Below are 26,566 nucleotides of genomic sequence, written 5' to 3'. Positions count from 1 at the left end.
ACTAGGTATATGTGTCTTTAACTTTGCTAGATACCATCAAGTTGTTTTCCAAAGTGGTTATACCAATTTATGATCTCACCAGCAATGCATTTGTTCCATTTGTTCTGCATCTTTATCAACATTTGGTATTTTCTTTCTCCTTTTTTTCTTTTCCTTTTTCTTTTCTTTCTTCCCTCCCTCCCTCCCTTCCTTCCTATTCCAGTGCTAGTATAGTATATATCATCGCGGTTGATATTTGCACTTTCATGGTGACTGTTGAGTTAGTACTTTTTCGTTGTCAATTAAGATTTTCCTGTTTTGTGAAGTAGCTGTTCAGTTCTTTACTCCTTTAATTTTCTTTCTTTCTTTTCTTTTTTTTTAAATTGAATTGTGTGTCCTTTTCTCAAGAGATTTGGCTTGTCCTTCATGAATAATATAGGTGGATGTTGATTGAGAGTGGGGTTCTGTGGTCATATCCCACCTTTTAGAAAACCACTAAATGAAGTTTCAGTTATAGTGTGTCAGGGGGGTGGGGTGGGTAGTACTGAGTCAGTTCTGTCTGGGCAGAAGACCCTTGGTAAGATTTGAGTAAAGGCCATCAAGGGAGGGCACAGAAATCCACCCCCTACCCCCAACCAGGAGGTCATTTAATAGAGGACATCAAAGGATATCCATTGCTTGGGGAAGGCCTCCAGATAATTATTGCCTAGAAGCATAGAGCATGGTCTGATCAGTCCCCTGAACTGGTGAGTCCCTTTTAATCAGCAGTGCTTTGAAGGAATTTTTTTTTTTTTTTTGTCTTTTTGCTATTTCTTGAGCCGCTCCCATGGCACATGGAGGTTCCCAGGCTAGGGGTCCGAATCGGAGCTGTAGCCACCCGCCTACGCCACAGCCACAGCAACGCGGGATCCGAGCCGCGTCTGCAACCTACACCACAGCTCACGGCAACGCCAGATCCTTAACCCACTGAGCAAGGGCAGGGACCGAACCCGCAACCTCATGGTTCCTAGTCGGATTCTTTAACCACTGCACCACCACGGGAACTCCTGAAGGAATTTAAATTCCCATTAGACCCATTTGTTCATCTGAAAACTAATATTTACTTGGAAATGAGCCAAATAAGAAGGGGATTCTCTGAAACCATTCCCTTAAATGAAGTAAAGATTAAGGAAAAGAGGACAGAGAGGAAAGTAGGAGAAAGTTAATTACAGTTTCTAATAAATAAGCTGCTGGAGCATTTCTGCATGTCTTTAAACTTTTTAAAAGAGCTGATGAGCTGGCCTTGCAATATAATGACAATTTCTCATTTGAGCATTTTTTTATACCCAGAGGATTAATCTTATTAAGAAGTGTTTTTTTGTTTGTTTGTTTTGTTTAATAATAATGGAGCTGGTTGGAATTTTGCAAGGGAAAATTCTTAAATAGCAGTGGAATTTTTGGCTTTTACTAAATTCCTACCATGCATAGATTTGGATCTTTTGTATTCGTTGTTTTTTCAGAGCCTAGAACAGTGCCTGGTAATGGCAGGCCCTCAAATGTTCATTGAATAAATGGATGAGTATATGAATTTTTTGGGCATTGATGGTATTGATAGCTGATAGCCTAATAAAAGAAGGAACAAAGATGATGCTTATTATGTGAACCTACGCAAGGACATACACACTCATTACCTTTGTTTGACCATGTTTATGATTTTCCAGGGAAAAAGAAACAAAATTTCTGCCCGGAAGAAGATAATGCATATAAATAACTAATGAGCATGAGAAAAGTTTTTTTTTTTTTTTTTTGCTTTTTGGGCTCGAGGCATATGGAAGTTCCCAGGCTAGGGGTTGAATCAGAGCCGCAGCTGCTGGCCTACATCACAGCAATAGCCATGCCAGATCCAAGCAGCACCTGTGACCTACACCACAGCTCATTGCAATGCCAGATCCCGGACCCACTGAGCGAGGCCAGGGATGGAATCCACATCCTCATAGATACTAGTCGGATTCATTTGTATTGTGTCACAACAGGAACTCTGAGAAAAGTTTTGTAGTCATAAAACGCAAGCAATAAATTTAAAAGATGAGGTTTTAATTGTTTTTTTTTTTTTTTGGTGCCTTTTAGGGCTGCACTTGGGCCATATGAAAGTTCCCAGAATAGGGATCAAATCAGAGCTACAGCTGCCAGCCTACACCACACCACACCACAGCAACTCAGGACCCAAGCCATGTCTGCAGCCTACACCACAGCTCATGGCAGCGTCGGATCCTTAACCCACTGATAGAGACCAGGGATCAAACCTACATCCTCATGGATACTAGTCAGATTAGTTTCCACTTGAGCCACAACTGGAACTCCTTGTTTTTTGTTTTTTTTTTTAAACAACATTTTTATTCATATATCTAGTTTTTTTAATGAATAGGGCTGTGTGGGGACCAGGCTTTGGGCACTCAGAGGCTGAGGTTTACATAGTGAATCATGCTGAAGAAGCAGGAGTAGCCATGATGAACTCATCCAAGGAGGGAGAGGCCTGGGATGGGCATGTGGTTAGTTTCAGGGATGGCCACCACTCCCGCCAACCAGAGCCAACAGATCAACCACACAGCCTGTTGGTTCAACAATGCCTCAGTACCTTGGTGTGGTAAAAAGGTCATGGCCCGGAAGCTTGCATTTGTTATGGCTCAGCTACCAACTGGCAAAACCCTGAACAAGTCCCTTAGCTTCTCTGGGCTTCAGTTTCTTTGTCTCTAAGTTTGGGGAGGCTGGGCTAGGTCTATACTGTCCAGTACAGTAGCCACCAGCCACATGGGGCTACTTAAAATTCGAGTAATGCAATTGAGGAGGAACTGATGTTTTAATTTAATTTAGTTTAAATAAATTTGAATTTAAATAAAAAAACTGAAACAATGTAAACTATTTTTCTTTTAACATTATAGCTTTGTCTGGACTGCATTTCATTTAAACCATTGAAAATGTCGTGCCTTATTGAAATATGTTGCAAACATAAACTATACATAATATTTCAAAAGCGGTATGAAAAAGACTGTAAAATGTCTCATGAATGAAATAGTTTTTTGTATTGCTTATGTGCTGAAACGATAATATTTTGGATATGTTAGGTTATTTTAAAAAGTCCAGGAGTTCCCTGGTGGTACAGCGGGTTAAGGGTCTGGCATTATCACTGCTGTGGCTGAGGCTGCTACTGTGGTGGGGGTTCGATCCCTGGCCCAGGAACTTCCACATGCCATAGACATGGCCAAAATTTTTAAAAAATTTTTTATTTCATTAAAATATAGTTGATTTACAATGTTCAAAATTTTTTCACCTGTCTTTTTTTTTTTTTTACTTTTTGCAATATGACTACTAGAAAAATTTGAATTACACATATATGGCTCATGTTTGGATAGTGATGGGTTAGATAATCTCAACTGCATCTTCCAACAATAAAGTTTATTGTTCTATGTAGTTATTGTGAAAGTTCAGTTCTGTGGATTTGAGTATGAATTTCAAAGTAGAGAGTGAAAATTATAAGTCCACTTGGTGGCTTTGTCATTTTGGGCACATTACTTAACCTCACTGGACCTCAGTTCCCTCATTTGAGGAATAGAGATAAACACATCTATCTCAAGGATCTGTTGTAAGGTTTAAATAAAATAGTCTATGCAAGGGGCCAAGCAAAGTACGTTGACATATTGACATAATTTCTCCCTAATCTTCTTATCTCTCTGATTGTAATTTTTATTTTTTAATTTATTTTTATTATTTTTTCTTTTGCTTTTTAGGGCCAAACCTGCAGCATATGGAAGTTCCCAGGCTAGGGGTCTAATTGGAGCTACAGCTGCCAGCTTACACCATGGACACAGCAATGTGGGATCTGAGCCTCGTCTGCAGCTACACCACAGCTCATGGCAACGCCAGTTCTCTGACCCATTGAGTGAGGCCAGGGATTGAACCTGCATCCTCATGGATACTAATCAGATTCATTTCTGCTTTGCCACAACAGGAACTCCATGATTGTAATTTTTAATATCCCTAAGGACCAAAAGAGGAAACTAGGTCATGTGAGTTTTAGCACAGGCATCAGTTCTTATCAAGAGCCAAGGCGAGCAAAGGTCTAGGTGGTCATGGGAAATGTGAGGCTTTGTTAACAGAAATCAGCCATATTTAGGTTTGATCCTTGACATCACCCAGGGGAGCACTTTCTAGCCAGGTACACTCATGTCTCTCCCTTTACTCTTCCCCCTTTGCCCTGAGAGTCTTTCTAATTCATTAATATTCTGGGCTTTTGAAGCTCCCTGATCTCAGGAAGTAGGAATGTTGAGAGACACATTCAGACTGGGAAAGAGACATGTCCCCCACCCTTCCTGGGTATCACTGTGGACCACAGACATTCTTAGGCAGATGAGAAAAAACACTTTGTGACAAGTGCCATTGTCACCTTACTTTGTGTAGGCTCCTCGTGTCCTCCTTCCCATCTTAAACCCGACAGAGGTCTGCAGAGAGAATGATGAGACATAAAATGGGCAAAGTTTGTAGAACACTTGCTTTAGGAAATGGGGAGACCCCAGGTGTCAGGGATAGCAGATGTCCAGTATACTTTAGCTTTATTTGAGCAGTGTCGATTATTCATAGTGAATGGGGAGAATAAGTTCTGGGATTGGAAAAAACCTGCCTTTGAATGTTAGTCATGATACTACTGTGTATTCTTGGAAAGTTTCCTAACCTCTCTGAGTCAATTTCCTTACCTGGTGCTTGCATCTCACACTGCCTGTCTCACAGGACTGTTGTAAGGATTAAATGAGGCAATGCACAATGCTTGTGAGGGCTCAATAAATGGTAGTTGTTATTATTTTGTTCTTGTAATAGTTATGTAAAGTTATTATTCAGTTATTACTATTTAACAAACAGAACTAGTCTTTTTTTTTGGAGCAGCTTGTCATCTCTTGCTTGATTTCTGTTAGGGTATTTCTTTGTTATCTATGTAATCTATTTACTTTGATGCTTAAAGCAAAGCATTGTAATATAAATCAGGAAAGAAAATATTCTCACTTGTGACTTGTGACTCTAAATATGAACTTATCAGAGAGGGTCCTCGTTTCAGTTATGTTGCCCCCATGGGGGGTTGAAATGGGATTTTTCTGTGTCCTGTGAGAGTCAACCAAGGCAGCTAAAGTCATTTGATGTCCTCTGCTTCCTTGGCAAGAGCAGAGATGCTCCAAAGGCCCTTATGAACTCCACACAAAAGTTTCCTTTTTAGGAGGAGTTCCCGTTGTGGCGCAGTGGTTAACGAATCTGACTAGGAACCATGAGGTTGCTGGTTGATCCCTGGCCTTGCTCAGTGGGTTAAGGATCCGGCGTTGCTGTGAGCGGTGGTGTAGGTTGCAGATCCCGAGTTGCTGTGGCTGTGGCATAGGCCGGTGGCTGCAGCTCTGGTTAGACCCCTGGCTTGGGAACCTCCATATGCAGCAGGAGCAGCCCTAGAAAAGACAAAAAAGAAAAAAAGAAAAAAAGAAAAAGAAAACGGGGAGAAATCACCAAAGGAATTTTTTTAAAAAGTAACTACCAGTATGTTTTACTCTTTACACCAGTCTATCTGCTGTAAATTCCTAAGAAGAAAAGGGAAAAGGAATAATCAGGCCTTGTGGATTTTTGGGTCATCTTCTCCATGAGCTGTGGAGCATATAAGGTCAGTTCCACATCTCACAGCTGCCCAGTATCTGTATTTTGGGAACAGATCTGGAAGCTAAGAAATCTTCCTTTGTTCTGGCATTTCCAAAAGTGCTTCCTGACTTGTAGGAATGCAGCATGCAGGAATATCAGAGGCACCAGAATCCCGAACCTGCTGCTCCCTTAACTTTGGGGAAAGTGAGGATATCAGCAGGATGGAGAGAGCCATCTCATTACTTGACCAGGTTCCCATGACCTCTCGCCCCTACCTTTATTCCTACACCTGTCATGCATAATTATTCCTTTATAGCACTGTCGACAATAGGAGTATGAATGCCTCTGTCAAGGTTGCAAACTCACAGGGGCACCATTCACAGGGTAGCTGGTGTGAATGGTGCCTTCTGGAGGTGTGCAGTGCCCAGCCTGAGCAGTGGCTCTGCCTGGGGATGGGGCAGAGTGGGCAGTCAATGAGTTGACCCTGTGTATTTTTATCCTGGCATCTGGTATATGGTAGGTGCTCAACAAATATATACATATATTTTAGCTGTGCCTGTGGCATATGAAAGTTCCTCTGTCAGGGATCAAACCCATGCCATAGCAGTGACCCAAGCCACTGCAGTGACAGCACCAGATCCTTAATCTACTGCACTATAAGGGAACTCCTCAACAAACGTATTTAGAATGAATGACACTGACCTTACCATTTAAGTTGATTTGACCCATTTTCCTAATATCTGGATCTTTTCATCTTGGTAGTTATCCTATTATTATGAGATTCCTCTCCCCTCCATTCAGGAAAGTGCTTCAGTTTTAAAGGATTTATGTTATTGATGTTTCGTGTGTGTCCAGCAAAACTTCTAGAGAGGTAGGCTCACAGGTGGAGGAGCTGGGAGTATTCACTCTGCTTGGTGCTGCTGGGCCTTGGCCACTGGGGTGAAAGGGCCTACAGAGCCCAGTTGGTCTATGCTCTACCCACTTTCCGTGCTGAGAAGCAACTCAGTGACCTCTGGCCTCATTTTCAATGTCACAGATGTGGCTCTGGAAAAGAAACCGAGTTGGTATTTTCAGAATGTAATAGCATTGAGTTTAGGTCACAGCTGCAGCAAAATCAACGAGAAATAAACACATAATATGTACACAAGTTGAGGATGAATTTGATCCATTTTCCTAATTTGGAGTATGGAGCTGGGGAGGGAGATCGTGGATAGATTATCTGTCTGGGATTCTTCTGATTGCTTGACTTCATACTTCAATGAGGAGAAATTTAGCCTAGAATGCTTATGATTCCCGCCCAGGAAAGCCTCTCCAGTTTAGGTGGATAAACTGGAGCAGTGACTTTGTGTGAGGCTGGGGTGGCTTCTGGGATGTTCACTTCCTCCAGGTTCTTTCATGGCACTGCCCGCCTCACAGGCTAGCGGAGAACACATCCTCCTATGATTTTGAAGAAACTGAGCTGCCCAGACCTCAGTTTACCTGATCTGCTTCTTGATTGTTAAAAAAGAACATAAAGACTCATAGAAAATCCTTTACTCCTGAAAAAGCCTGCCTTCAAAATCTACTGTGCTGCTGCAGACCCCGAATCACATACTTGGGTGTCAAAGGCTGAATATGGAGTCTTTTTCTCTTCACATTCCTGCTGTAAATATCCTGTCCCCCCTGCTCACTGCCCAGGGACCCTAGAGAGCTATACATCTTTGCCCAGCTCGAGAGAAGCTCACGCATGTGGAGATGCAAAAAGAGGAAAATCCATTAATATATTTTAGAAGCGTTTCCTGTAATAACAATTCACGTTGAGGCAAGAGGCTCCGCAGGTCCTCAGCTTCCCAGAGGACAGAAAATATTTCATAGGGAAAATGGAAAGAGACCCAGTACCAGGTGTTAGGACATGGGAATGTGGTTTTCTCTCAGATTTAGCAGGCAGTTGTGCTATTGTCCTACATGTGACCTATTATCCCACCTATCTTGGTTACCTCCCCCACAAAGGAAGCATAGCAGGGCACATACCTGCTTTGTGAAATGAAGCTTCTACAAGTCTTTTCCCGAGGAGCAAATGGAAATAAATTGAGCTGTGTGTGCATGTGTGCACATGTGTGTGTGTGTGTGTGTGTGTGTGTGTGTGTGTTTAGGGCTGCACCTGCGGCATATGAAAGTTGCCAGGCTAGTGGCTGAATTGGAGCTGTAGCTGCTGGCCACAGCCACAGCAGTGCTGGATCTGGGTCTGTGACCTACACCACAGTTCACAGCAACACTGAATCCTTAACCCCCTGAGCAAGCCTAGGGATCGAACCTGCGTCCTCATGGATACCGGTCAGATTTGTTTCTTCTGAACCACATTGGGAACTCCCAAATTGCTCTTATTAATAGAGGGCTAGTAAGAATTGACTATGCTACAAAACACAATTTGCTATAAAACAAATTTGGAAAAAGGGGAAACAGATCTTTGCATTTGGTGTTTAGGATCCAGTCTGGGATTGTGACTTATGGGGCTTCCTTTTCTCCTCCTCCTTTTCCTCCTCCTCCTCCTTTTTAACTTGGGTGGGAAATATGGCTTAATAGATGTTTCAGCTTGGATGAACCAGATGGGGTGATCCATGGAGTTGCTAATAATTTTTGCCCCATGTGCTACATAGCCAGGCATATAATTGTGTGCTCTGGAAATAATCGTGGTGTTACACGTCCTTTGAAAAGGGATGCCTGTTTCCTTGCTGCCAAAATGATGGATATATTATAATTTAACTTTGCCGGTATTGGTAGATGGTTATTGTCTTCAATTTATGATTAATAATTGGCACAAAGAGAAATTTTGATTTTCTTTTTTTTTTCTTTCTTTTCTTTTTTTTTTTTTGTCTTTTTGCCTTTTCTAGGGCTGCTCCCACAGCATATGGAGGTTCCCAGGCTAGGGATCCAATCGGAGCTGTAGCCACCAGCCTACGCCACAGCCACAGCAACTCGGGATCTGCAACCTACACCACAGCTCACGGCAACGCCAGATCCTTAACCCACTGAGCAAGACCAGGGACCGAACCCACAAACTCATGGTTCCTAGTCAGATTTGTTAACCACTGCGCCACGATGGGAACTCCGAAAATTTGATTTTCTAACCTATTTGTTCCTTTGTAGATCCTTAGGCAGTTAAAGTGGATGCAGTTCTTTTCATCATTTATATACGTTTGTGACTAGGTCAGGCTCTCTGTCAAGGAAAGTAGAAAATGGGAATGCTTTAATATTTTGGTGAAATTTCTTCCCTTTCCCTGAATGGCTTAGAAATTGACTCTTTATTTATTAATTTTTTTCAGAGACAAATGACAGAAACTCAGCTCCATCTAGCTTCAGCTAAAAAGTGAATTTATTGATTCATAGTTATATGGATATATAAGGAAGTGTGGCCCAGAGTGGATTAACTTCAGGCATAGCTGGATCTAGGGGTTCAGACATTATCATCCAAGCTGATTTCCAGGCTGCTTTCCTCTCTTCACCTTTTTGCCTGTCTTTTTCAGTTCTACTTCATGTGGTAGGCAAATGGGTGATAGTAGCCCTTGGTCCATACTCTCCAGCTTAGCCACCCTGAGTGAAAAATAGGTTTCTCTTCTATCGCCTCCCGACATTGCCCTCAAAGAAAGTGCTCATTTTCTCTGCTTGGACCATGAGTTCACCTTTGAACTAGTCCCCGTGGTCTGGGGGATGTTGCACATGAGCCAAACAGTCTGGACCAAGTGCTTATCCCTGTGATGGAAATGGCAGATACTAACCCCAGAAAAATTCCTTAATATTTAATTAGCTGTAATTCAGTCACATGGCCAATCCTGAGTAACACACATGACCAAGGGGGTGTGGCACTCTGATTGGCCAGGCCTGAGTCACCTGTGTCACCTCTGGAGACAGAGACATAGGACAGAAACTGAGAGTGAAGGGGAGGGGTGCCCCAAGAAAATCTGGCCTTTGGAAAAGGGAGAGCTAACTAGCCAACTAGCTTAAAACTATGAAGAGACTTGCATAAGATCTTGCACTTATTGTTTCAACCTCTTGAGGTTGTATTTGCCTTCTTTTCTTTATATGATACCATGTTGAGACCTAAGGAAAATCTCCCCTGGTTACAATTCCTGTATTTGTAGTGCTTTTGATTTTACAGGGTTCTTCCACCATTCCTTATAACAACAGTATGGAGTTTGTAAGTATTCCCATTCTATGAGTGAGGAAACTAAGATATAAAGAGGTTTAACCGCTAACCCCATGCTCTACAACTAGTACCCAGAGGGACCAGCCCTCAAACCCAGGCTGACTGTAAAGTCCTTGCATTTTCCACTCTACCCTGTGAGAGAGAAAGACGGCTCAATGAAAGCAGTTCCAGTGTGAATAGGAGCAGGGCTTAGATTCAGGAGAGAGCTCAGAGGCATTAGCAACCGACTACAGTGACTCACTGATGGTGGGGGTGGTAGTGAAGGAGAGGAGGTGACACAGCTTCAGCTTGAGTGACAGATAGAGTGGCTGAAGATCAAACTTCTCAGGGACCCCACTTCAGTCCTTGAACCACTTCTTTTGACAACCCCCTTTTTCCTATGCCCTCCCCTATCTGGTGGGGCTCCTTCTTCTGGGCCTCTGATCAAGGTCTGGCTGGATCCAGCTGTTGTGTTGGTCTATTGGTCCAGGCTTTATGTCCTCTCTCCGGGTTCCTCTAAGACTTAGGGTCCTTTGCTGCCAATTTGTATTGAGGTCTTAGTGACCCTGAGAGTGGGGCCTGGTGCTTGGGTGCCCTGAGTTTTAGCACATAATAAGCTGGCTCAGTTCCTCTTCTTAATCCAGTGCTGCACGAGGACCCATCCAATGGCTGGGCCTTGGTGTCGTATCAGCTCTTACAATCTCCTCCTGTCTGACTTTCTGGCATGTTGCTTAGGGCTGTACCTCACATGGACAAATATCCCTCTGTAACAGTCTGCCATCCTGACTCCTGAATATTGGCCATAGCCTGGATGTACCAGAGTATTGCTCTGCCTGACCATCTGCATGGATGCGGCCCCTGGGCTTATTCCTTGCTCTGGTAGCACCTCTTTCCACCTTTAATTATCCACCTGCCACACAACACTGTTTACTTGTTTGCTTACCCTTCTTTCTCTCTGATTAAACTGAGCTTTTGCCAGCAGAAATTCTGTAGGATTTGTCTTTAGATGTGGTATCTTAAATAGTGTTACTTTTCAAGTCTACAATATTCGTGTGGGAATATGTAAGTTGGTGAGTAAATTGGTAAACTGGATATATGCATCTGGTATGCACAAGATATGTGATGCAATAATAAAATCAATGAATTAACATCCATTTATCCAAAAACCATGTCACTGAAACCTGAACTTCATTTTCAACTTGATGCTTTGGCCAGTTATGTGCAAAAGAACTCACATCATCATTATTGGGTTAAATTAAGTTCATCCGGGTCATCCTCCAGTCACACGCTCCTATTCATAAGCCTAGGATCAGAGCTCCAGAGTCACGGTTGTGACATTCTCAGCTCTCGAACAACTCTGTTGTCATCTAACCTGAGTTACATCACTAGCTCTCATGAGGCCAGCCTCATTAATCATAAAGGCATCTGTGCTGGGGAGGATGCCTACCTCATCCTGCCCACATGTACATCAATGACGCACAACATGAGGGTTAGCTCAGGCTCATTCTATTCGCTTATGATTCATTGATGGGTTTCTTCTGTACAACCTGTGGCCTCCTGTGTTATTGCAGATTTAAGATCCAAAGATATAATTATAATTCATTTGGTAATTTTATGTAATGTCATCCCTGAAGTGAAATTTTCACTGTGAAAGAAAACTACGTGTTTATTCATCAACCATTTCTAAACTGTGTATTACCTTGCAGGCATTGTGCTAGGATTTAGGACTTGAGGACCAGGATGAATACAACACATCCTTGTCTTTTTTTTTTTTTTTTTTTAAGCATATGGAGGTTCCCGTGCTAGGGGTCAAATTGGAGCTATAGCTGCTGGCCTATACCACAGCCACAGCAGTGCAGGATCCAGGCATTGTCTGTGAACTACACCACAGCTCATGGCAATGCCAGATCCTTAGCCCACTGAGTGAGGTCAGTGTTTGAACTGGCAACCTCATGGGTCCTAGCTGGATTCATTTCTGCTGAGCCACGACGGGAACTCTGACACATCTTTGTCTTTGATGAGCCGATAGTCTAAAAGGCAATGCAAAGAGGGTGGATGCTTTCAGCCTGATTTGGTGAGGGTCACTGTATGGTGAAGTCTTGGGGTGTGAATACAGGCTGGTCAGAGAAAGGATGGGGGGTGGAGGGAAAAGCAAGAACAAAAGACAGGAAAGCATGGATAGGGAGTGGTGTGAGACCAGACTGGAGCAATCTCTGGGCCCTGCAGAGCACTTGATTTTTTTTGCCTTTTTGCTTTTGCTTTTTTGCTTTTTAGGGCCACACTTGTGGCATATGGAAGTTTCCATGATAGGGGTCAAATATGAGCTACAGCAGCTGGCCTACACCACAGCCATAGCAACTCGGGAATCAAACCTGCATCCTCATGGATCCTAGTTGGGTTCGTTAACCGCTGAGCCACAAAGGGAACTCCAGCGCTTGAATTTTAATCTGTAGACCAGCATTTTTCAAAACATGCTTGAAGGAATACTTGTTCTGTGTGATGATACTTAATCTTGCATGGTAAAAGAGTTTCATGGTTAACTGAATTCGGGGAACGCTGATTTGGAGGGCCATATAAATACTCTTCAGTTGGTACCTGCTTTTTTCCATGTGATGTGCACCATCCTGTGACAGGTGGGGGAGACAGAGGGGAACCATAGGTACAGTCCTGTGCTTCTGGGGCTTGCAAGCCAACAAGGAAGGCAGGAATTAAGTAAATGGCTGCAGATGGTTTGTTAAGTGTCTGCAAATAAGGAACATCCCAGGAAGGAGGCTGTGCTACAGGATACAGGCCAGAGTAGTTAATAAGAACAAGAACTAACATTCTTTCAGTCCATGCTATTAGCCAGACATTGGGCTAAGGGCTTCACAATCATTATTATGTTTAAACACAGCTAATTGGAACAATACGCTGGGTGCTTTTTCATTTCCTGACATTGGTTGGACAAAGTCATAGGGCACTTCCCAAGTGGATTTGACTACAGGTCCATTTTTTCACAGATCATTCATTTAATTCTATGGCAGTTTTGGCATGGGGAACCATTGGAGTGTTCTTGGCTGTGGAGAGATTTGTTCAGGTTTAATTTTCCAAATGGCAAGAAAGACATACTTTGTGATCCTGGTGACTCAAAAATGGTCAGAAGCTTTGGAAAGAGTCTAGGAATCTTCAGTCTTGCCAGTGTATAAGAATCATTTTTGCAGAGTTCCTGTGGTTTAAGGGATCCTGTATTTTGTCACTGCTGTGGCATGGGTTTGATCCCTGGCCAAGGAATTTCCACAGGCTGCAAGTGCAGCCAGAAAAAAAAAAAAAAAAAAAAAAAAAGAAAAAAAAAAAGAATCACTTTTGCTTTCTAAAATATTGACCTATTAAATATGAGTTTCCTGGAGAACAGTCTATAGGTTTTATAAGCTTGTGAATACATAGGAAACTGGTAACCTCTGGGGCAGGGTCTTGGGTGTGATGAAACAGAAGGAGACTCTTCATTGTAAAGAGGTAAACCCTGGTTATGTATCACCTAATACAAGATAAATGTGGAAATTTAAAAAAAATCTCCATAGATGATCCAGATGTAGCCAGGACTGAAAATCACTGGTGGAATTAATTAGTGAATTAAAAACAAAAAGGTATGAAACAAGTAATTAAGATTTTCTGTTATAAGGAACACATGCTAGAATAGAGTTGAACATTAGGAGGTTAATAACCTTAAAGAAAGTAACTCTCTAGTGGTGACAGAAGAGAAGTCAGACCATGAGGGGTTAAGAAGGCAGAAGAAGGGAGAGCAGAGGCCCAAGACTATAAGCTGTTTCTGGCAAGGGGTGGGGGGAGCAGCAGGGTGGACTCTTGCAACCCTGAGGCTTCTATGCACTAACTGATTAACTGTGGGACTTGGGATAGTTTCTTGGTCCCCTGGATTCCTTACTGTAAGATAGGAACAATATTCGCTGCCTTAGAGGCTGGTTGGGAAAATCAAAAGAGACAACGAAGGTTTGGCACACATCGCTGCACGCACACACAGCACTTAGAGCCTCTCAAAGTGTGGTGGACCTGGACATTTTGTTTGGGAGAGCAGAGGACTGGAATGATAAAAGTGAAGATAAGACAAGATCCTGCAGAAGGTAGAAGGAGAGGGGAGCAAAAACATAGGCTGCAAGTGTTTCTTGGGAACGAGGAGCACCCATTTCCTCTGTGGGGAGAGGAAGGAGAGGCTGGGCAGGTATAGAGGTAATGTGGCAACAGAGACATTTCAGGAGGGAGGAAAGAAGCCAAATGAGGCAAGGTAAGAACACTTAATCCTTTTCCCTTCAAAGAAAGAGACAATGTGGGAATTAATATGTTTCAAGTGCCAACAATATTTTATGCACAAAAGTCATATTCTTGCTTAAAATAAATTGGTGCTAGCCGTCATATCTGGATTAAAAAAAACATTGGCAACCTCCCTTCTGTGTCACCTCCCTGCTTCTCCTCTTTTATTCCGCATTACCTCTGGCACAAATACCTTCAAGGGTCATTTATTCACTCACACCTTTTATTTTGAGCCTACTGTGTGGCAGGTACTAGACCAGGGAGGTCTTGACCCTGACGGTGGTACAGCGAAGTGGGTGTGTGGAGGAATGGGGAGGAAAAGCACAGTTTACCTCTTCTTGTGCATGGTGTGTGAGCTTAGAAACTCAGAGAAGGACAGATGTTTTTGGTGCAGGAATTGTGTGGATTTCTTTTTGCATGGGTGCGTTGACACATTTTCCCAAATGAGCTGATCGAGACAGGACTATGAACCCACCTGAGTAAACATGTCCCATTTGGCCCAGGGAAGATGCTGGCACACTATAGCAAAGAGTCTGGGAAATAATATGCTGAGTTAAGCTTTTAAAAAAATTCCAGAAACATAGTCTTCCACTTTCTTTTTTAATTTTAATTTTTTAAATTAAATGTAGTTGATTTAAATGTTGTGCCATTTTCTACTGTACAGCAAAGTGACCCAGTCATATGTATATATGGAGAGATTGAATATAATTCCCAGTGCTATTCAGTGGCACCTCATTGCCTATCCATTCTAGAGGTAATATTTTACATCTACTTATCCCAAACTCCCCATCCATCCCACCCCCTCCCCCTTGGGAGCCACAAGTCTGTTTTTTATGTCTGTGAATCTGTTTCTGCTTTGTAGATAGGTTCATTTGTGCCACATTTTAGATTCCATATGTAAGTGATATCATTTGATACCTGTCTTATCTCTTTCTGACTTACTTCACACAATATGAGAATCTCTATTTGCATCCATGTTGCTGCAAATGGCATTATTTCATTCATGAGTAGTATTCCATCATGTATATATACTACATCTTCTTAATCCACTCATCTGTGATGGACATTTAGGTTTTTTCCATGTCTTGGCTACTGTAAATAGTGCTGCTGTGATTATATGGGTACCTGTATATTTTTGAATTGTAGTTAGTCCAGATATTACATCCCCAGTAGTGGGATTGCTGGATCATACAATAGTTCCATATTTAGTTTTCTGAGGAACCTCCATGATGTTTTCCGTGGTGATTGTACCAATTTATATTCCCACCAACAGTGTAGGAGGGTCCCTTTTCTCTCCAGCATTTGTTGTTTGTAGACTTATTAATGATAGCCATTCTGGCCATTATGAGGTGGTACCTCATTGTAGTTTTGATTTGCATTTCTCTAATTAGTGATGTTGAGCATTTTTTTTCATGTGCCTACTGGCCATCCGTATGTCTTCTTTGGAGAAATGTCTTCTTAAGTCTTCTGGACATTTTTCTTTTTCTTCCTTTTTCTTTTTTTTTTGCTTTCTTCTTTTTTTTCTTTTCAGGGATGCACCCAAGGCATATGGAAGTTCACAGGCTACGGGTCTAATCAGAGCTACAGCTTCTGGCCTACACCACAGCCACAGCAACGCAGGATCTGAGTTGTGTCTGCAACTTACACCACAGCTAATGGCAACACAGGATCCTTAACCCACTGAGTGAGGCCAGGGATTGAACCCGCATCCTCATGGATACTAGTCAGATTTGTTTCCACTGCACTACAACAAGAACTCCCATTCTGCCCATTTTTCAATTGGGTTGTTTGTTTTTTTGTTGTTGAGTTGTATGAGTTGTTTGTATAGTTTAGAGATTAAGCCCTTGTCAGTTGCATCATTTACAAGCCCTTGTCAGTTGCATCATTTACAACTATTTTCTCCCATTTCATAAGTTGTCTTTTTGTTTTTCGTAAGGTTTCCTTTGCTGTGCAAAAGCATGTGAGGACCTTGATTAGGTCCCATTGGTTTATTTTTGTTTTTATTTCTATTGCCTTGGGAAACTGACCTAAGAAAATATTTGTATGATTGATGTCAGAGAATGTTTTGGCTGTGTTCCCTCCTAGGAGTTTGATGGTGTCTTGTCTTATGTTTATATCTTTAAGCCATTTTGAGTTTATTTTTGTGCATGGTGTGAGGGTGTGTTCTAGTTTCATTGATTTATGTGCAGCTATCCAGTTTTCCCAGCACCACTTACTGAAGAGACTGTCTTTTTCTCATTTTATATTCTTGCCTCCTTTGTCGAAGATTAATTGACCATAGGTGTCTGGGTTTATTTCTGGGTGCTCTACTCTGTTCCATTTTGCCATATGTCTATTTGTACCAGTATCACCCTGTCTTGATTACTGTAGCCTTGTGTCTGGGAGAGTTATGTCTCTTGCTTTGTTTTTTGTTTTCCCTCAGGATTGCTTTGGCAATTCTGGGTATTTTATGTTTCCATATAAATCTTTGGATTATTTGTTCTAGTTCTGTGAAAAATGTCAAGGGTAATTTGATAGGGATTACATTAAATCTGTAGATTGCTTTGAGGGGTATGGTCATTTAAACGGTGTTAAATCTTCCAGTCCAGAAGCACAAGATATCTTCCCACTTCTTTGAGTCCTCTTTAATTCCTTTTTATAGTTCTCAGCATATATTTTTTACCTCCTTGGTTAGGTTTATTCTAGGTATTTAATTTTGGGGGTATGTTTGTTGGCTTGTTTGTTTTGCTTTTTAGGGCTGCAAATGCAGCATATGGAAGTTCCCAAGTTAGGGGTCGAGTCAGAGCTACAGTGGCCGGCTTGCACCACAGCCACAGCAATCCAAGATCTGAGCCCATCTGTGACCTATCCCACAGTTCATGGCAACACCAGATCCTAAACCCACTGAGCGAGGCCAGGGATTGAATCCATATCCTCTTGGATCCTAGTCAAGTTCATTACTGCTGAGCCATGATGGGTACTCCTGGGGTGTGATTTTAAAAGGTATTTTTTTATATTCTTTTTATAATATTTCATTGTTACTATACCAAAGTGCACTTGATTTCTGAATGTCAATCTTGCATCCTATTGCTAAATTCATTGATCAGTTCGAGTTCTCATGTGGAGTCCTTTGGGCTTTCTACATATAGTATTATATTATCCATCATCCACTTTCTTAACCAGGAGAATGGCAGTGTTTAATCCTTTCAGACCCAGTGTTCCCTTCATAGCAAATACTTCACTGTTCTGAAATGAGATTCATAGATGACATAACCTACCTACATATGTTTAAAAATAATATAATGCCCAAACTATGTTATATAGGAGAAATGAAAGTTGAGTAAGTTACCATTAAATATGCAATTCTCCAGTGAATACTTAAGCATGGTACATCAGTGGTACAGTGAGGTACAGATGCTGATATCTATGTAGGTAGTCACCATGGATGTGATAGCTGAAAACATAGGCTGATTTGAGTGTTTTTATTATATTGTTAACTCAGATACCATGAACAGCTTTGCTATGGGTGATAAAAGTTTCCAAAACAGTGAAGAAATAAAGTGTACATTTCTCTCCATTTTCACAGAAGGCACTCAAACATAAGATGTTTGTGTTTAAATGTAAAGTGGTTGGGTTTTTTTTTTTTTAGCTTAGATCATTATTAAAAGACTTTTCATCTTCATGAATGCCCAGTGGGAATATGGAAAGTCCCCTGACACACAGGGCAATTCTTTGTTTTGTGGGACTTACCTACAAACAACGGGGCATCTGCCACATGGCTGTCCACTCCAGTCTCAGTGACAACCAAGAGACACCTCATAGGTTTCCAAAATGTCCACCAGGGGGTGGCACCATCCCCTTTGAGAATCACTGCTATGTAATATGTGAATATAACTGAGCTCTGCACTAAGAGAAGCTCACAAAATGTTGGTTAGAATGACTAAGAACCTTGCCGATCCTCACAACTATCATATCAATTTTAAGTCGTGCTGTGGAGAGGCTGTAGGTATAAATGGAAGATCTAGAGAGGGATAGCCAAAGCTTTTCATCTTTCAAGCCTCTCCCAGTTAATTAGAAGTTAGACCCTCATGGAACTAAATTTTTGAGCTCAGGAGGAACTAACATAAAAGCGTCTGCAGTGGGACCAGGAGCCCACAAGCCACACATTACCTGTACAAGGAGAGTTACCTGAATCTTGCGAACCCAGGAACTCTCCTGGATTTTTATTTTAGAAAATTAAGTGTCTCATCCACATTCATTTTCTTACACTTTGCTGTCTTTTCCTCAGAAAGAGGAACAGAAAACAAAACAACTTTTAGTTAATTGAGAATTCTGATTATTTTTCTTATTAACAGAGTTCTATAATTCTCAAGAATGCATTAGAATTGATGATCACATATCACTTGATGAGAAATGAGGGCTTGGTCAAATCAGGAAAAGAATTTATCTAAAAGTAAGTAAGACACTCAGACCTGTCAAAACTAATACATGTCTCTATGAAGACCTGGCCACCAACATTCCTGGACAAACTGTGAGAATACGACACATGTCTGAAGCCACTCACTGAGTGAGAAGGCGGTTATTATCAGTGAAATCTGGGCTTTGAATCTGATCTGTTCTGGACTCTTGGACCTGTCCCTTCTTTCTGGGGCTCTGTGATTTGGGTCTCCATGTCCTCATCTGCAGAATGAATGAATACCTACCTCCTTGGTTGTGTAACTGAGAGAAATAATGTTCCCAAGGCCCTGCACGTGGCACCTGGTACAGTGTCGCTCAGGGTGCCTCAGTTATCCCTTCTTGTCCAGGGATTGTGGGGGGAGGGCAGGCGGTTGGGTTCTCATCTTTCTACAAGATCGCAGCCCCTCGGCAGCTGAGCAGGTATTCTTGCATTGTTGTAACTTCAGGAGAGGAGATATTTTTCTTGCAGACAAGCTTATGGTTTCATGTACTTTATTGGCCCTTAAAGGTGGGAAGTACATTAATCATCTGTGCCAACCCCTACATTGCACAAAGAAATAAGCTGAGTTCTAGAGAGGTCATATGATCTGAAACTAGAAATAGTGTTTAGGATCCCAAGGCCAGGCCTCCAAGACCTTTTAAACCTATAACATGACCCAGGGTTTTCCAATGTATGAATGTAGGACCACCTGTATTAGAATCACATGAGGAACTTTTCAAAATTTAGGTTCCTGGGTCTTACACCCCAACTATTAGATCAGAATCTCTAGATATGAGGCCTGAGAATCTGTACTGCATAGAAGGTCACACGATGTTAAGTACCACTCAAGTAGTGATCACTTACCTTGCCTTGCATTATTATAAAATAGGTCTATACCCAGTGCCACCGGGTGAAGACTTGGTCACAGTGGATTGCAAACAGCACCATAAATCAAGGGCTTTTGAACTATCTGACAATTTTAGCAATTGTTTCTTTTAATGTCTGCTTTAATGATCCAATAAGTTTTTCCTAGGCCAGGATAGGCCCCAGTTCTGTGGCTTTTGTGAGGTTGTAGCTCTGCTATTGAAAATACCCAAGGAATGAATTAATACATGTAAAGCTTTAGACTTGTGTCTGGTTCATAGTGAGTGCTCAATAAATGTTAGTTATTAGTATTATCGCTTCAGAGCAGGAAGAACATCTGCGGAGAGGGGACACTGGTTTTTCTGACATGAGACTAGATCATAGGGTCAGTGTTCATTTGATTAGCAAAGATGGCTAGAGTTAGTCGTTATGATAAAGGAAAAGGAAGATACCATCTAAAACTCTGCCAGAAGTGTGTGGCACAGATCATACTCCCTTATTGTTTGTCTTTCATGTAAAGAGAATGTAAGATCAGACATTGCCCTACTTTTTTTTTTGGCTTTTTAGGCCCACACCCTCAGCTTATGGAAGTTCCCATTCTAGGGGTCCAATTGGAGGTACAGCTGCTGGCCTACATTAAAGCTATAGCAACTCAAGATCCAAGCCACGTCTTCAACCTCCACCACATCTCATGGAAAAGCTGGATCCTTGACCCGCTGAGCAGGGCCAGGAATTGAACCTGAGTCCTCATGGATACTAGTCAGGTTCATTATTGCTGAGCCACAATGGGAACTCCAGATATTACTCTACTTTTGACAGTTTAAATTGCTGCTTGCAAAACTACTCATGCCAGGATGATTTTTCAGTGAGGGGCTTATTTTTTTATACACATATGCAAGACACACAAAGAACATAGGCTGCTGTATTCTTTTTATGTTATGAGTTGTACATCTCTAAATTTGAAAAGAAAGATATAGTTCTCATGAACATGGAGAATTTTAGTTACCAAAGAATTCTTAGCTATATAATAGTTGTGTGTAATTGAAATGATATGAAAATGAATGAGGAAGTGGTTTCTCCAGCCTGATGAAAGGGAGAGATGGTTCTTTTTTCCCCTGAGTAAAGCATCTGTTAAATGCAAAAGAAAATGACTGTGGAGCCAGGAGTCCATGATGCCAGCGTTTTGCAATAATATCCCCTTTCATCTACAGATCTCCCAACAGTTTACAGGCACTAATTAAGTTTCATCATACTCATACCACTCACACTGAGTTTTATTTACTTTCTTTTTCCTAAGGAAAACCAGGGTGGGGGATGTTTAAAGGATTACCTGACATTACAAAGCTGGGATTTGAACCTTGTACCCAAAACCTCTGGCCCAGAGCAGGAGGGGGTCCAGATGGTGGGCTTGAGAGTTGACTCTTGGCTTTTGTGGACTGGGAAGTGATCTCCAGCAACTCTGAGGGGAAACAGTAAGCTAGGGACTGAGAGAGGGTCTCAGGGGCCAAGGGTGAGGAGCAGAGATCCTGATGGAAGAGAAGGTCCATACACCTGGCCTCTGTTACCACCACACCCCTCCTGCCTTAGTCTGTGTATTTCTAAATGGATGCATTGGGATTGCAGTTCATACCAATCACTCTAGCTTCTTCTTGAGAGGTAGGCTGTGAGCCTTGAGGGGAGTGTGTGTGTGTGTGTGTGTGTGTCAGGCACTTGCTGTAAGGGTGAGAGGGGAGTAGTCTGGTGGACAGAGGCCAGTAACTTACCAAATGAAAGGGCACCAGAAAGAAAACCATAGGGTAATAAGTTATGTTAGTCCTTCTCACTTATCATCTTGGCCCTATTTAAAAAGGAAGAAAAAAACCAAGCACAGGCTAGATCTGAGGTCAATCTCAGATGGCCAATTGTGCCAGCTCCTAAGACACATGCAGGTCTAGGCTTCTCCTGGACCCCAAACAAATCTGTCTGGGCCTACCAGAACTTTTGAATTGGAACTAAAAGTAATTTCAAATTACATTCTTTCTTCACACCCTCTTAAGATGAATTTTTAAAGATTCTGCCTATTTTCACTTATGTGGGACTAGAATCATAAAATTGGACTCACCAGAAAAGTTAGGTGCAAATTCAAGTAGAGGACCTGGGCTCTACCATATTTCTGAGGTTTGAATCAAATACATAAAAATAGCAGCAAATCATTCACTTCTTCAAAAAGAATTACATACCATAGTTCCCGTTGTGGCTCAGCTGTTAATGAACCAGACTATTATCCATGAGGATGCGGGTTCAGTCCCTGGCCTATTTCAGTGGTTTAAGGATCTGACATTGCCATGAGCTGTGATTTGGTCACAGATGTGGCTCAGATCTGCAATGCTGTGGCTGTGGTGTAGGCCTGCAGCTGCAGCTCTGATTGGAGCCCTAGCCTGGGAACTCTCATATGCTACAGGTGTGGCCGTAAAAACACCAAAAAAAAAAAAAAAAAGAGTTATATATTGAGTTGCAGGGAATTGATTAGACCATTTAAATCTGAAAAAGAAAAGTTATTATATGTTTCCAAGGCTGTTACAAGGAGGAGGAAGAAAGGAAAAAATTCAAAATTCTAGTTGCTATTTTCAGTTTTTAGTCCAAATTGCATCAGCTCATTAAAAACAAAGAATTTACAAAGGGCCTAGTCCATAACTCTAATAGAAAATTAATGTAAATCAGAAGTATATGAATATGTATTTTTTAATTAAGTGATATACAGTGGCAGGTAACACTAATATAGCTATTATGCATGATGTTTATAAATGAGATTATGTTTGCATTCTTGCTCACACCAGTGTTTTGGAAAATATTAAGATAATATTACCTTAACTACAAAAATAAAACCAAAGTAGTGTGCCTAGCATTCTATCATCCTCATTTCAGTAAGCTAAAATGTAGTAGTAATTTATCTTCATGATTGGTGGTTTTGAAAGATCCCCCGAATGTCTTTGTTATCAAAGACAAAATATCATTTGATACAGTTTTATTTAAAAAAACTTTGATGTAGTTTTAACGATGAGGTTTTTATGGCCCTTCGAGTCTTGAATATTTGAGAAATCACATATGGTATAGAAACAACTTCTCTTAATCTAACAGGCAATTACTCAGAAAAATCCATTCTCTAATAAGCTTGTACTCTAACAGAGTATTTGTGAAAAAGGAAATGTGGCCAGGGCAAAACATTTCCTCTTTTTATAAACCTTGAACTGAGTATGTCCTTTACCAATTATATAGGTTCCCTTGGGCCTCAGAACTTTCCACAAACGTTTCCGTCTCTATGGTGATGCACAGGCTGCTGAAGCAGAAGCTGGGTGAGAAGGAGGCGGTAGCAGGCAAGGGGCAGCCATGGGAAGAAGGTCTGGCTGCAGAAAACCATGCAGGGTCCTGATTCTTTCAGACCAACTGAGACACCTCGCCAGGAGTCTGCAGAACCATGTGGACAGGCCTGCCCTAACCTCCTACTTCCCACCACCAGGTGGCTGCTTGGGAGGCACAGGTGCTTCTGTTGGCTGCTTGCACCTGGGACCGGGGGACTCCCCTGGGAGCCCACTTCCTTTGATGTTTAAACCTCACCCTTCTGCGGCCCTCAGAGGCCATGACTCAGGTGAAAGGAGTCCATTTTGCCCAGCCCCCTGGTCTCATGCAGCCGTTCAGCATCCCCGTTCAAATTACACTCCAGGGCGGCCGGAGACGCCAGGGGAGGTAAGTCACCACCAGGATCTCTAGCTTTCATGGGTACCTCATTGAATAAGTGGCTAGAAGAAGAGTGGCTATAACAAGTTTAATGAGTTTGAGGTTGAGTTTGGCCCTTCATCCTCTGAGGGTGTCCTTTTGTCATGCCTCCCAGGGAACCCTGGAGCTTTCCCCAGCAGCACTATCGTCAGGGCATTGCATCCTTTCTTCCTTCCTTTCTTCCTTCTCTAGGTTGCAAGTTCTTGGAAGCTAGGGATCTTTTAAAATTTGTCTCTGTCTCCCCAGCAGAACATGGCTCAGCATATGGTTGGTGCTCGACAAATGTCTCTTAATTGAATGAAATTGCTACCAGCATTTGGTTCCATTGGTGAAGTATGCTTGGGCCTTGGAGTGGCAGCTTGGGTTCAAATCCAGCTCCATCACTTAAATAGCTGTATGGCTGTGGGCAATTCACTTGACCTCTCTCTGCCCATCCCCTTGTCTTTGAATGGAAACAGTAATGGGCTCTGAATGCCTTAGCATACTCTCTAGTACTATTCCATTTTATACTTTAGCGGTCATTATTAACTACCCACCCCTACTCCTTAAGGGGGAAGTGAGATAGGTTATTTGAGGACCTCTTTTCTCCCTAGGGCAATGCAAAGCAGAGGGGCTGAGAGGCTTATGTGAAGCTGTATTCTGCCTGCCCCCAGGTGTGGGGCAGTGGAGCAGTGAGAAGTGAGCACTGACATTGAGAGAAGAGCAATGCCTGAGGGTGTTGGAGGAAGCGATTTTAAGAGCTTGCCAGCTTACTCCTGAGAGGGGTACATTTCCGAGCTAAGGTCACTCTATTTGGACACCTGGATAGTTTGATAGTGGCTCAAGTGGAGATGGGAGCTGGGAATGTGAAAACAGTGCAGATCACCACAGTTGTCGCCCACTCCCATTGTCCTTTAACGTTCTTGGGTATTTGAAGGAATATGGGAGAGTGAGAGAGGTTTGAACTGAGGTTGGGGCTGGAGGAGAAAGGAACAGACAGAAAAAAGAGAGACAAAAACGCTTCTCTTCTAGAAATGATCTAGTGGTTTTGTGAGAAGAAGACAAAGTGAATCATTGTATGGCAGCAGATCAAATGACAAACATGCAAGGGAGCAAGGTTTATGTCCCATTTTATAACATAATTAACTAGTTGTAAGAGCAGTTGTGTTCTCCTCAAAGTGGTACAGCATTCTGTTTTCACTTCTGAAATGCACAGTTGGACTCCTGCTCTTGCCTCTTGCTGAACTCCATGAACCATGTAGACTTTTCTTAACCTCATTTTCTGTATCAAAAGAATCTGTTAAATAATTTTTAAATTAAAAGACAGGATAGAAATAGTTACCCAGATCTCTCCTCTGCCACACAAATTACAAGGAAATATTAATTTAACATACCCAGTGCTTAGAAATTATACACACATGTGAAATGAGTGTCAAGTGAATTATCAACTTCAATGAACCGCAGAATCCTTCTAAGGAGCACTTTCTGCAACAAGGTAAAAGTGTTGGATGGAGAGGCTGCTGGCTTCCACAGGGATCACACCCAGATGAGCAGGTTCAAGCTCTTTGAAACTGAATTTGCCTCAGGCTAAGAGAGAAGGCACTTGTAGCAGTGTGGTAGTCAGGGCTGGTGGGAAAGTTAGTTGTCTGCTGGGGAGCAACAGGAAGGGGTGGGTACTGCCTTGACTCTGAATAAAATGCTCTCCAGCTAACCCATTGGTGAAAAGTGGAGATTATTGCTGGCAAAAATGAATGAAAATTCTGTTCACTCATCTCAATGGCTAGGGAGCAAAATCAGATCACTCTTACATTCTGTGAGGTCCTTGGATGAAGGGCGTTTGTAAATACCATAAAGTTAATTGCAGGGCTGTTTATGGTCCCTGAAAACTGGAAATAACCTAATATTCAACAATAAAGAAACGGTTAAGGAAATTATGGCATGTCCAATCAATGGAATATTAGGTAGCCACCAGAAGGGTTACAAAGAATTGCTACCAACATGGGAGAGTGGTTATTACGTGAAAAAGACAAGCTTAAAAAAAACCATTGCATCCAGTAAGACCTCATTCTATTTTAAAACAATATAGAGCAAAGGAATAACCCAGTGAGTGAACAATAATTATTACTACGTGGTAGAACTATAGTGGTTTTTATTCTCATCTCTAGACTTATCCTTATTTTCCAAATTTCATAAAATGCACATACAAAATAAGTTAATTACTTTAACAAATCCTTTGACATTGTTGAGGCTTTCCTTATGCCTCAGTTTGTGGTTAGGTCTCATAAATATTTCATATATGTTTGAGAAGTATATATATTCTGTAAGGGACAATATTCTCTTTCATCATTTAGATAAAGCTTATTAATTGCTTTGCTCAAATCTATTTCCTTACTGATTTGTGTGGTTGGGCTGTCACTTACTGGGGGAGTATGTAAAAAGATCTCAGTCTGATAGTGAATTTTGTCAGTTTCTTCCTATAGTTCTGTCAGTAAGGCAATGCTGTCAGGTACATATAAATTAGTATTATATCTTCCAGGTGAATTGAACTTGTAATCAATGTCATTACCTTTACTTCTGATAAAGCTTTGTAACCTTAAAGGTCAAATCAGCTTGCTTTTCATTAGACTTTGCCTTACAAATTTCAACCTTTCTATTTATCTGTGAGTTTTAGATGTAAAAACATATATGATTCAATCCAATCTGACAATCTTTATCTTTTTTTTCCCGCTTTTTTGGCTACCCCAAGCATATGGAATTCCCCAGCCAGGGATCAGATCTGAGCTGACACCGGATCCTTTAACCCATTGTGCCTGGCCAGGGATCAAACCTGTGCCCTCGTGCTGCAAAGACACTGCCGATCCCATTGTGTCACAGCAGGAACTCCATGATAGTCTTTTATCTTTTAACTGGGTCACTTAATCTGTTTAGATTTATTATAATTAATGAGGTACTTAGATTTACTTTATCATGTTTTTTTGTGCTTTCTATCCTGTCTTTTTAAAATTTATTGAAGTATAGTTGACTTATGTTGTATTAGTTTCAGGTGTATAGCAAAGTGAATCAGTTATACATATATACCCATTCTTTTTTCCCAGATAGGTTATTACAAACTATTGAGTAGATTTCCCTATGCTGTACAGTAGGCTCTTGTTAATTATCTACTTTATACAGTAGTGTATATATGTTATTTCCATCCTCCCACTTCCTCTTTCTCCACCATGGTTTCCCCTGTGGTAACCCTAAGATTGGTTTTGAAGTCTGTGAGTTTATTTCTGTTTTGTAAATAAGTTCTGTATCATTTTTATTAGATTCCACTTATAAATGATATCATATGATATTTGTCTTTGTCTCACTTCAGTCAGTATACTAATCTCTAGGTCTATCCATGTTGCTGCAAATGGTATTATTTCATTCTTTTTATGGCAGCATAATATTCCATTGCATATATGTACCACATCTTCTTTATC

General features: G+C 41.5%; 1 protein-coding gene across 3 annotated transcripts in view; it reads left to right on the top strand.

Annotated features, from left to right (window-relative positions):
- Positions 1-26,566, top strand: part of KCNMB3 (potassium calcium-activated channel subfamily M regulatory beta subunit 3) — a 92,969-nt gene that overhangs the window by 37,903 nt on the left and 28,500 nt on the right. For 2 of the 3 annotated variants that reach the window (XM_047786894.1, XM_047786875.1), the window contains exon 1: positions 22,629-23,090. The exons of the other annotated variant lie outside the window; for it this stretch is intronic. In XM_047786894.1, the coding sequence (XP_047642850.1) occupies positions 22,984-23,090 (107 nt within the window). In that variant the 5' untranslated portion in view covers positions 22,629-22,983. Of the gene's footprint in view, positions 1-22,628; positions 23,091-26,566 lie in introns of those variants that run through there. 3 annotated transcript variants of the gene reach the window in all.

The sequence above is a fragment of the Phacochoerus africanus genome, chromosome 1, assembly GCF_016906955.1.
Source record: "Phacochoerus africanus isolate WHEZ1 chromosome 1, ROS_Pafr_v1, whole genome shotgun sequence".
Classification (NCBI taxonomy): Eukaryota; Metazoa; Chordata; class Mammalia; order Artiodactyla; family Suidae; genus Phacochoerus; species Phacochoerus africanus.
This window is presented reverse-complemented; position numbering and strand designations above follow the sequence as displayed.